The 12,478-nt window shown below is 42.2% G+C and overlaps 1 protein-coding gene across 2 annotated transcripts in view; it reads right to left on the bottom strand.

Annotated features, from left to right (window-relative positions):
- Window positions 1-12,478, bottom strand: part of LOC134865537 (myomegalin-like) — a 41,510-nt gene that overhangs the window by 18,772 nt on the left and 10,260 nt on the right. Inside the window, exons 5-14 of one of the 2 annotated variants that reach the window (XM_063885117.1) lie at window positions 11,835-11,911; window positions 9,311-9,434; window positions 9,066-9,223; window positions 8,813-8,969; window positions 8,176-8,229; window positions 990-1,127; window positions 784-903; window positions 604-696; window positions 273-497; window positions 33-191 (exon numbers count right to left, since the gene is read on the bottom strand). In XM_063885117.1, the coding sequence (XP_063741187.1) occupies window positions 33-191; window positions 273-497; window positions 604-696; window positions 784-903; window positions 990-1,127; window positions 8,176-8,229; window positions 8,813-8,969; window positions 9,066-9,223; window positions 9,311-9,434; window positions 11,835-11,911 (1,305 nt within the window). Of the gene's footprint in view, window positions 1-32; window positions 192-272; window positions 498-603; window positions 697-783; window positions 904-989; window positions 1,128-2,460; window positions 4,509-8,175; window positions 8,230-8,812; window positions 8,970-9,065; window positions 9,224-9,310; window positions 9,435-11,834; window positions 11,912-12,478 lie in introns of those variants that run through there. The other variant, XM_063885116.1, reaches the window with a different exon arrangement.

Raw genomic sequence — 12,478 nt, 5'->3', positions numbered from 1 at the left:
ATGAAGGGATTGATTGGGATTGTGTAGGTTACCTGTAACTGTTGCTCCTTGTCCTGCAGAGTGTTTTTGAGCTGTGTGATGCTCCTCTCCTTTTCCTGCACCACAGTGTGTCTCTCTGCCTCGGCCTCCTTCAGAGCTGCTTCTTTAGCCTGAAGCTCACAGCGAGTTTTCTGCAGGGCACTGCGCAGGTCCTGCAGAACAAAGAAGAGAGCTCACACATGCTGCATCCTTCATACTGCCAAGACTTGTCTCACTCTTTGACAAACACTTACCTGGTTGTGCTTTTCGGTGACATCCCTGTGCTGCTGCACGTCCTGCAGATCAGAGTTCAGTCTGTCCTTAAACCTGGTCAGATCTTCTCCTTGTCTATGGCTTTGTCTCAGACTCCTCTGGCTGGCGTCCAGCTCCAGCCCGAGGGAGAACAAGGAGCTTTGCACTGCCACCAGCTCGCCCTGCAGCTGGGCGAGCATTACGGACTCACTGACCCCCTCTAGAGTCTAAAGAATGAGCACAGAACAAGGTCAGTACGTCATAAGGCTGGAGACAAGATTTCTCACTACTGATGAGGAATGATCCTGGATCAGGGTTGGCACCACGTCTCACCTTGCATTGAGTAAGCTGGTTGCGATGGATAATTTCTCTCAGCTTACACAGAGTCGAGTTCTGCCCCTCCATCAGCTGGAACAGCTCCTGGGCCTTGAAACAGAATAAATCAAGGGTAAGAGAACCTTTCTTAACACAGGTATCATCTCACACAGGCTGACAACGTTTACAAACACTCACCTCACTGTCCTTGGTGCTGATGGACTCACTGAGACCCTGAATGGTCCTTTCCTGACTCTGAGCAGCCTGGCGGATTGAACGCAGCTCACACTCCATCTCATTCAGCTTCTCCTGCAGCTTCTACAGATTTAGAAAGGTAACTGTTACCTAATGTGGATTCACCAAGCAAATGTTATTATAATGACGCATATTTTAATGAGCCATACCATGTTGTTGGCCTCGCTCTCGTGGATCTTGGCCTGCAGGGACTGGACCTGGAGCTGGGCCTTCTGCAGCTCGCTGACACACTGCCCGGCCGCACACTCATACTGGTTCAGTTGACTCTGCTGCTCCTCAACGAGGCTCTGTAATGAAGAAAAGGGGATGTGAGTGTTTCATGTTAGAAAAACCACTCACTGTATGTGGACTTGCTCGTTAGTCCTCAATAAATCCAGCAGCTGAATTTTTTGTGTGCAAGATAATTTGTTTGTTTAAATTCATGACAAAGGCAGAGGCTGCATGACCTTCACAAGGGTTTGTGTACCATGTAAACAACATTTACAAACTGTGATCATTCATGTGTGTTTATTGTAAAAAGCTATGGGAGAGAGCCTCTAAAGTGGTGTGTGGGAGTTTGTATGCATGAGTTAACAGAAGTGAGCATGATCAAAGTGCTGTGCCACTATTATCTTTACATAACCGTGCTTCCAATTTTCACTTACTAGAGGAAGGTTGTCAATAAGACACACTGACTTGATTCACCAATATCCTCCTTGCATTTTTTAGGTCAGACAATGTTAACATTTTTAAATAGGGTTATTGTATTAGCCAACCAGAGTTGAGATGGAAGGGTGGTCTGACATTGTGTGGATCATTTGGCCTCAAGGGCTCAGAGTGAAAATAGGCCAGTAGTAGAGTCACTCTGTCTTAATGTCTCTCCACATCCAATCTACTTCGCTCTGCAGCCCTGGCTCAGAGATCACACAGAGACAAATGCACACCCTATCCAATTCAAAAACTATTGTTGAGGATTATTGTCTAGAACATTTTAGTATTACACCCACACACACACAGACGATGTCCTCACATACTTAAATCACACCGATAAATCCTGTGCTACAACTCACTAGTAACAGGAAAAACCAGGTCACGGTTATTTGTTTGCAGGCTGTGTTCTGGAGTATTTGGCAGATGTGATGGAGGACTGTACATCCTCAACATCTTAATCTAGAACCACTTAAATATATAAGCTTCACACTGAAATGATAGATATTTACACCTTCTAAAAGGGTCAAACATGACTGTGACTGTCCTCTACTGCTTGCTCACTCCCACGGTAACTAGGCCATGTGGTGTGTCACAGCTTACCCTCACCTGACTGCTCATGTAATGTTTTCCCACATTTAGCCAACTAAGTGCACGCACACACACAAACAAACATCCACACACAATGCTGTAGCCCAAATCCTCCTGGGTAAAAGCTTGTTGGAGAAGCTGTGGGTAGGACACCTACGAGAAAAAAAAATAGTAGGAATACACGTTTTGTGGGGATTGTCTGTCAAACATCAAAGCCTGATGGGTTGGTTCACTCAATGCCGCAAATTCTGCAAACTTGCAGTGCATGGGTGAAATGATGAGTCATTATCCAGCAGTAGTGAAATCCCTGTATTCATCACCGTCACTGTCAAGGTTTTATACCTGGTGAGGACGTGGGGAAGGATACTCTTTGTACAAATCTTCCAACAACTCTTCCATGTTAGCCAGGTTCAGGTCCTGATCAACCAGCCGTATCACAGGGGTCTCCAGCTCAGGTGTTGGCGTGTGGCCGTCTCTTTCTCCCTCTGGGTTTCCATAAGACATTCCCAAAACTGGATCTGGGAAGTACAGTCTCGGACCTCCATTACTGGAGCTGCGTTGGAGCACTGGCAGCTTGCTCCCCTTAGAGCTTAAGACTGGCCGGTAGGCAGCATAGCTCTGCAGGAAACAGAGAGCCAGAGAGAGGCTTGGGCTGGGTGAGGCTGGGCCATGTGGGGCTCCCATGTGCTCCTCAGAAAGGGAGTCAGATATCCGGTCATCTATTAGCTCCCTAGGGGAGCTCAGCGGCCCATCTGTTATGGCTCCAGTCTGAATATACTCCTCAGTCAGCTCTAAGGATGCTACAGAGGGGCTGGAGCTGGCTCTTCCAGCAAGGGTGCGATCACTGTCTGATGTCCTTGAGGGGTCCCGAGAACCTGGGACCAAGGTTAAAGAGGAAGCAGGTTCTTCTGAATCCTCTACATTATTTCGTTCTCGTTCGCCCCCAACTCCTACGATCACACTCCCTCCAATAACACTGGCTGAATATCTGGATGACGGACCACAGGAAATACTCCGTGCCAGCTTCCTGGGCACTTTACAAACAGCTTCATAGTCCGAGTCGGCTACTCGCCAGTAGGAACATCCGCGACACTTCCTGGGAGTGCTGGGAACACAACGTTGTGAGCCTGCAACGGTGACCTCTGACCCTGGACCAGCAGGACACTGGGGGTGTTGGTGGTTCTGAAAGTCCAGGCCGTCGTCGGCCCAGGACTCGTACAAAGAGTAGACCAGATCCTCTTGGAGCAGGGCGCAGTACTTTGCATGAGTGAGGCCTGAAATGTCCACCATCCTATCTCCCAGTTCTTCATTGTCTCCAGATGTCACAGCACCTTCTTCTGAGTTTGTTTTCCGGTAGAGCCCGCCGATGCAGTGCCTGAGCCGGTGTTTCTCCTGCAGGAGCCGCTGCAGCCTCTCAATGGACAGGGCTTCCACGCGGGCGATCACGGTGTCGAAGCGGTACATGCGGTCCAGCATGAAGGTGCACTTGGAGCAGGCAAACTCCCCTCTGCCATCCCGAGTCAGCTCTTGCCCCAGAGCGTGAGACAGCAGCACCTGCAGGTTGAGCTTGGGGGTAGGATGGAAGATCCATCGTCGCTGGTTACCGCAGAGCTCCCGTCCACAGATGCGACAGGCTTCCTTCATCTTGAGATCAAGCATTCCACAGGTTTATAATTATCCTTATTTAGTCTGACACAAGGACACCTGAGTCCTTAGGGTGAAATTGATCCCATAGGAACACAAAAGAGCAATGCTTCAGCTGCATCAGACTGAACACATGCTTTAAGACGACAATAAAAGCTGTTTTCATCTGAAATAATGTAAAGCTGCTGATGAAATTAGTCCTTGCAATGGCATTACATTCAATGACTTGTGAAATGAGGTAGACAAGATATGCTTGCAGGAAAGGGATGCACATGAAATCCTTGGCAGGATCATCAATAAATACTGTCTCTGTCATAGAAAAATATCCATCAGCCCAGCATAACCATTCATTTGCAGGAGGTGCAGCAGGTGCGTCTGGAATATGGCGCACACCCCCGTAGCCAAGTCATGTGAATGTCTCGTCAATCAAATGCAGTATCTATCTTGGTATCGTCCTCCCGCTGTCACACAACCGTTCTTTCGCATTGTCCAACAACACCGCCCGCTCTTCTGCACCATCAGTCGGGACACACGAGCCGCACCGCGCACAGTCAGGTTAATAATGACCCCGGGAACGGTTAATATCCGGAAACGGAGGAACAGCAGTATCAGTCGCGCTGCTACAGTCTTAAGAGTCTCTCCCTGGTGTCTTTGTCCACAGAAGGGATGCTTCATTCATAAAAGAGCCTTTTCTGACAGCTCGAGAAGCAATCACGCGCTCTGCGGGCTCGGTGCCCTGTACGGTCGGAGATCCTCGGGGCTGATAACGATGTGGCCTGAATCAGACCTGCAGCGGCGGAGCAAACCATCCAGAGAATACAGGGGGTGGAGAAACACAATGCAGTCGTACAGAGATGCTCAAAGTGCATTATCCACTATGATTTCAATTGAAAACAACAATAATCATTTTGAAACACAACATTTAATTAAAACACATAGAATATTAACTTTTTTTAAGGGTGGTTTGGTAAAGCGACAGAGTGATTATCCCCTGGGTGGCTATTACTTCCTCCTGCCCAGTTTACTAAGCCCTGTTCGCTTGACTGAACAGGTGAAATGCTCGGTAGCACGGTAACATTAGTGACGCTCTGTAAAATTAAAGAGTAGACTCTATTCTAGTCTTATTCAAATTGTAATGGGTATGACGTACAGTTTTGCTATATTATGTTTTGCACTGTTTACAATGTAAGTCTTTGTATACTAACTCAAAATATAATACCCTAGTTTAATTGCTGCAATATTTACTGAACATTTTTGATTACTCTGTGAATGTTAACTATATTAGACCAATACAAATTACTTTAAACTACAAAATAATTGGATTATTAATTTTTTCTCTATTCTATTTTTATTATTGTATCCAGGGTCACCAGCCTGCCTTTTAGTCATTCATTAGTATAGAAGCTCTGCAGAGTCAATACAGACACATGTTTTCAGTGAGTAACAAAACCAGTTACCAAGACAACACATATGAACAGCAGTTAAAGATGGCTGCTGTGATGAAGATTGCCTTAGGGGATAAACTATGAATAGATCAACTATCAGACTGGCAGCATGCATGAACAACAATGCTTCACATATGGAACTTTTAAATAATTTTGTCAATGTTTTCATATATTCATGTTTTTTTTAGCTGCATATCTTCTATTACAACTACTGCCTTCTATTAAGTAGTTGATGGTAGTAGAATTAATGTAGGCTTTTTAAAGACATGACAGTTTTTTGCTTATTGGCACATTCGTTATTTTAAATGGCATGGCAAAGTATTATTGCAAAAATAAAATAAAAATTGGTTGGTAGTAAAGCTAACTTAGTTGAATGCACACTTACTGAGCTTACTACTAAATACTGTTTTAAAAGTATAATTAAAGGGTTTTGTTCTTGAATAGCATCCTTATCAGACCAGTGTGTCATGACATGCAACTTGTATTTCTTGTTTCCGTGGAGCAGATATATTTAAACAAAGATTTGATTGTGATAGTCAAACAACCGGTCCTTTCTCATTCATTTGACTGTGCTTCCCTGCAGTATCTCTGCAGTGACAACAATTTTTGTTTTTCCGAGGGTGCACAAACAGATGGTCTGCTGTCACGCGGTAACTTCCCTGCGGATATGCCGTGCACACTGAACTTCCCTGTCGACTTTAGATATATTTTCATCTTCAAAGCAGTTATTTTGCTTCAGGACATTGTACAGCTCCTGCGCCACCTCATTAGTTTGTAGGTCAGAGTGTAGACCCTTGTGTCTGTATCAACATCCTTGATTGCTGATTCTTTCAAAGTAAACCTAAGCCTTAGTCATTTTCATATGTTAGTTTGAACTTGTCTTGACTGTTTAGTGAAATCAAAAGTTCAGAAACACGGGCAAAGGTCTTGGGAATGTAATCGTTTACACTGCACTAATTACTACAAATGATTCTTCAAAAGGAAATCCTGGAAATAATTGTCTTAAGCAGTGTCAGATGACATTTATTTCCTGGCTCTTCCTCTCCCTCTCCAGACAGATTTGATCTTAATGGCTGTGGTGTCTGGGGAACTAATTAAGAGCTTATATTGCGAGTGTCTGTCTGAACCAACACCACTCGATATCAGTGTTGGGGTCGCTGAGCACTCAAAAGGTCAACCTTACATATCGACAATCCGGCTGAAACCAGAGCCGCTAAACTGCTAACCAGCCAGATGCCTGCCCTCACACACGCACATCTGAAAGATGGCACCTCATGAGAATGTACACACACACACACACACACACACACACACACACACACACACACACACACACACACACACACACACACACACACACACACACACACACACACACACACACACACACACACACACACACACACACACACACACACACACACACACACACACACACACACACACACACACACACCTGAGTTGATGCAAATGGACCTGTATGAATGATTTTGAAATTCAAAAACATGTTTCATGGTAATTGGATAATATGGAATCATTGAAATAATCATGTTTGTCTATATGTGCTCTCATTGCTTTGCACACATACTGTATGCACCACCAAAATATAGCTCTCACCTCCGTTTGCAAATGTGCTCTGTATTGATTCATAAACTTCCACTCAAAATAATGTTACTTTAAATGAAGCCCTCTCAAAACATCCTCTCTCTTCTTATATTGGAGCTGTGGCTTTCGTTATCTATATAAACACACAATGCTACACATAATATGCAAGTTACCAGTTTTTAGAAAGAAACTAGCCCACAGTGTGACCACAGTTAATTATTGACATACTGTATGTAGTGTAGTCATCCATCCTTGAACATACTACTGAGCTTTGTTTTAATTTCCAGTGCACACTGATCGAGCCATACACTCACACATACAAAATGTTTTACGCACACATGCATCCATTGAGCAATCTGAGCAGACAGGCTGCCTGGCGAAGATCATTTGCATCCTTCATTCACAACTGATTTACAAGTTAAAACTTCTCACACAAAAACAAATACTACGGCCCATTCAGGGTATAAACAAAAAACATAAAGCAGCGTTACATAGCAACGGAAAGATGAATAATTAAGCCAACTAAAATTGTAATTATTAATTTATAAAGGTGCAAATTGATAGTTAAGAAGGTGGGCTGACTTGAAGGAAATGGTCCCCCTCCCTTTTTGTTTCATTAGACATCAGGACAGAAATGTGTCCGTGGGGATGCTGGTGCAGCTAAAGCCTGTAAATGTAATGACGTTCATGCACTTTGTGTGATGAGATAATCCATCTGCAAGATACTTCATAGATCCTCACATGATGCTCCATCCATCACAGTATTAAAGTCATGTCTTCACTTCGGTTTACTTACTTAAGAACATTTATTAACACATTTCTGTGTTTTTGCCGCTGTGGATGACTCATGAAAAAACTCGTGAAATAAAAAGAGCAATTTTTCATAACACCACAGGACCTTTTTTACTTAATTGTTCCGTTTACTTTTGATTACAAAGAGTAGCTCTATTGATACTTTTGGTTTCTGCACAGAACATTTTGCAGGGACTGTATGTTAGGTTACTTTTTGACTATGCACTGTTCTTCAGTAGTGAAATGACAAAACAAAGAGTACAAACTTTTACACATTTTGTTCATCTTGTTACACAACCTGTTGTGGACTGGTCATATTCCACTTTCTCTGGTTTCCCTCTTTTTTTAAATTAGGACAATTACAAAATGATTTATATATGTGTCATGTTGCGTCTACAGTTGTCAGCTCCTGTGTGAAAATGCAATGCGTCAATTGTCCATAAGGAGACAGAGTGGGTCTGATATTAAACAAAGAGATCTGTGATGCTCTTCTGACACTTAGTGGAGAACTCTATGATGACATGTGAAGATGCATAAATAAACATACAAAAAAAGAAAGAGCTGCACATACCTGCATCTCCTGTTCAATGCGCAACCTCTCTTGACCAAGTTCTTCCTGATAAAACTGAAACAGAGGATACAGACTATAAACCTACAGTACTAATAAACACATTTAGTACATATTACATACATTACTAAGATTATAAACAGAAACATTTAAGTGAACAAACAGAAATACTAAATCCTTGATGACTTCATAGTCTGGTGAGCTACACAGAAGGTTGAGGAATGTCACATATGCTGCTATCATTTTAGAATAGAAGTCTGAGTAGAGGAGACATGGTCGCCTAGAGGAATGCAGTATTATTAGAAAGCTCGTATAAAGTGTGCAGGGTTTGCCTGACTGGTTATCCCCACTTACATGCCTTTAATGTAATGTCAGTAGATTAACATTAGCATTGTTTTTTCTTAGAAGGTTAAAGTTAAATCCCAATGAAATTGTGCCAATACTAATTTGAATGCTTTAATATTACATACATTTTTAACTATTGTTTTCGATCAACTCATATTATTATTCATTTTTAAATTTGTCTATGCTAATTTTAATTACCGCTTTCATATTAATCATAAGTGTGTTTTATTATAGCCTTTTGAATTGAGTTGGAAATTGACTGGATTTTTCATGAAGAAATAAAATATTAACATACATCCACATCCTTGTCCTTCTGCAGCAGTGCGGAGGACAGCTCCTGAACTTGTCCCTCAAGTTCTCCCACCCTGAGGGTGAGAGTCGTCCTCTCTCCGCTCAGCTCTGTGACGAGCGCCTCCTTGGAGCAAAGCTCTTTAGTCAGCTCCTCTATCAACCTGATCACACACACACAGATATAAACAGTGAGGCAGGGAGGGGGATTGGGACTGTTCGATAATGTTGGTGGGAGAGGCTGAGAAAGTATTTTGCACCTGTCTTTGTTGGTGTTGAATGGGGACAGGAGGCTCGGAGGCCGTTCGTCCTCTGGGATGTCCTCCATGGGTGCGTCCAGGGAGAGGAGGGAGGTGTGGGACTGCGATCCAGCCAGCGAGGCCATCCTCTCAGCCTCGCTGCGTGCTAGCTGGGCTTCCTGGAAAAATACATTAATAACCCATTATGGTTTGTAAACCTGAGGCACATGTGTGTCAGTTCTCGCCGTAGATGACAGAGGACGAACCTCCTGCAGGAGCTGTATCTTGGTCTCAAGCACTTGCTCCATGTGGTCAATTTCCTGCTGTCTCTCCCGACAGCGTCTCTGCAGCTCTGCCTCATTGTGATTGGTCAAGCTCTCTGCTGTTCTGCTGTTTAACAGGGGAAAGTGATTTGATCAGAGGGTATCACACTAAATACAACCAAAAACAACTCAGTGTATGTGCACATCCAAAAGTAGTCTGAGGGGTTAGCATTGCAACATCATGAAGAGTTTAGAAACAATGATGTCTTCACTTTCCTGTCTGTCTGTTAGCAGACAGGAAAGCTCAACAGATACCCAACCCCCTTCCACTGTAGAGATGAGAGAGCAATGAGTTGCTCACCCATGGTGTAGGCTTTTATTACCGAGATTAGTATTGTTCACAAAGGGTGAAAATGGTGGAAGGCTAATTATAGACACTAGATTCAACCTTTATTTTGACTTGGAAACATATTAAGAAAAAGGCCTCATTTATAATGTAGCCAAGTTTTTGAAAACAAACAAAACAACAAAAAAACCTTGGCCTGAGAAATATGAGGAGATTTTATATTAGATTGTTGTGCATGTTGTTTCACATTGCAGGTGGACAATGGTTAAAACTGGATTGAAAGACAACAACAAAGTCAGGTAAGAACTAATACAAAATAAAGGGCCTTAAGAATAAATTTAACTTTAAAAAGGTGCCTTACAGAAAGAGATGGCCATACTGAGCATACAGCTAACAATGATGAGAATTATAATTATCGCCAGTAATGAATCCATGTGAACAGCATCCAGTTGCTTCAAGGTCACAGCACATTTATAATGTCACCATAATCCAAGACTGATAGGAACGTTTCTTCAATAAGCAGCAGTGGATGCATTCTTTACTATTGACAGCTAAATATATATGCATATGAACACTGTTTGCATAAATTCCTCACAGACATCCCGTTTCTTTGCATTCTCACATGACGTAAGTGTTCCCCTCACTTTTTCAGACCCCAACTGTGTGAGCATCTGTCTTTATCACTTAGTCAACAACGCTCTCCCAAAATTTCTGCTCCCAGAATGGCTCACGCCGCCCTGTCGCCATGAGTCCTGTCCTGGGCCCTGTCTATGTACTTTTTTAACTCTGTCCACCGCATGCTACAGCTCAAATAACTGGGATATTTTGAACCAGTCTGAGTAACGCAAATGTCTGTCTCATGGACAAATGTTCTTTATGTGTACTGGACAACAGCCAGCCTTTCTGAGCAACATAAGTAACGCTGATGAACAATTCAAACAGTGAATGCTGCGATGCTACAGGATCAAGAATGAACTCCTATCAGATGTCTAATTATGTGCTAAAATGTGCAAAGAGCAGGCAAGAACAAGTGTCAGTCAGACTGTAACAATCCAACACAATGTAAAGAGAGGGCGGGACAATGGCAACCAAAATAGAAAGCAGTAATAAGAGACAATTTATCCTTTCCAAGAGCTCCAACAGTTGAACTACACTGTTTCAAAAGGTCAACAACCCTGACCTTTAAGCAGCATCTCTGTCAATTTCAGAAGTAATGCAATACCGGGTATTATGAAGTGTAAGCCATATAGCGTGGGAACTGAAATGCCACTATGCTTACAACCCAGGAAACCCTCCACCATCAATCTACTAAGCTGCAGCAGGTACAAGTTCTTTATAGAGCAACATCTGCCGAGTCAACAGTATCAAAATGGGAAGGATATTGTTTCTTGATAGCATTAATTGGTTGTACTTGTTTTTGAATCAGGTAAACCTAACCATTATTAAATCACAAACTCTTCAAGCACCAGTTTTGATTCAAACCGGAGTAGGAACTTGCTTTCAAGGATACCCCAGTCCGTCCCATCATCATGTGACATTTACAACAACAACAGGTGTTATAGCCTGTCGAAAAATAATCCTAAACAAGACTTTGGTAACATCTCCAGGGTTCAAGTTGTGGGTTTGACTTGATTATCCATTAAAGTTTGCGTGTGTCCCTAATGCCTGTGTACAGTGTCATCCCTATCAGCTGCTGCGTGACATATGAGCTGTGAGAGACATGAAGTGCCACCACAGTAAAGACAGGGAAGTGCACGTAAGACACATACAACTTTCAGGAGTCAAATGGGCCCATGGATAAAAATAAACTATATCCTCTTTGTTATCAAAGCCTAAAATTCAAACATGCCATTGAAGCAACCGTTTTTATTAAATAATATTTGACCAAATAAAATATTTAAATAAATTGATACAAAATTAGTTCATGAAAAATTAAAACTACATAGTAACATGATTTTTGTGTGGAGACTGACTCGATACAAGGACAGAAGATAGCTGCATCTAGTCTGCCAATAATTTATATTAAAAGTGCAAGAAGGAACATTTACACTGTAGCTACAGTTAAGTAAAGCATTCTCTTTAGTGTAAAATATCTATATGATGAAACACCAATATTCACACTTCAAGGTTTTAATAAAGTAATGGTTAATAAACAAAAATGATTAACATTTGTGTACTTACAGTGCTTTGTCCAGAAGCTGCTGTTTCTCCTGAAGCTCCTGCTTCAAGCTCTCTACTTCCACCTTCAGCTCGATGTTCTGCAGCAGAGGAGAGCAGTGAGGTCAGTCAGCAGTTAATTACTCATTATAACTAATCATAAACACACATCATCGGCTTTAACATCAATATTATACAATCTTGCAACAGATAAATGACCATTTGCATAACTATCCCCAAATGTTCCCACAGCACCAGGTGTTTCCACTTTATTGGCTGATTCAGCCCCCTCTCAGGACTGTGTGGGTTGTAATCAGTCAGAAGTGAAAACACCTGTGAAGGTATGACCTATTAAAAATAGTATTTAACAATATAAACATGTTTTGCCAGTATCATTTTTGACTTGTCAGGAAAAGTACAGATAAATGATTTGAAAACTGGTTTGGTGAACAATGTGATGGTATAAGAACATATTAATAAAACATTTGTATCATGGCTGTAGCAAAGCTTGTCACATATTGCAACGACTAAAGGACTTTGAATCCATGTTAGGATCATGCATTTATGTAAATTAGGTAATAAATATATCTCATCTCTTGTGTATATTATAAATAAATGTGATCAATTGATATATTGTGTCTGTTCTGTATACCTGAGGCTATTACAGA

Source organism: Eleginops maclovinus, chromosome 6 (assembly GCF_036324505.1).
Source record: "Eleginops maclovinus isolate JMC-PN-2008 ecotype Puerto Natales chromosome 6, JC_Emac_rtc_rv5, whole genome shotgun sequence".
Lineage (NCBI taxonomy): Eukaryota > Metazoa > Chordata > Actinopteri > Perciformes > Eleginopidae > Eleginops > Eleginops maclovinus.
The sequence above is the reverse complement of the archived record's forward strand: the minus strand, read 5'-3'. Positions and strand labels throughout refer to the sequence as shown.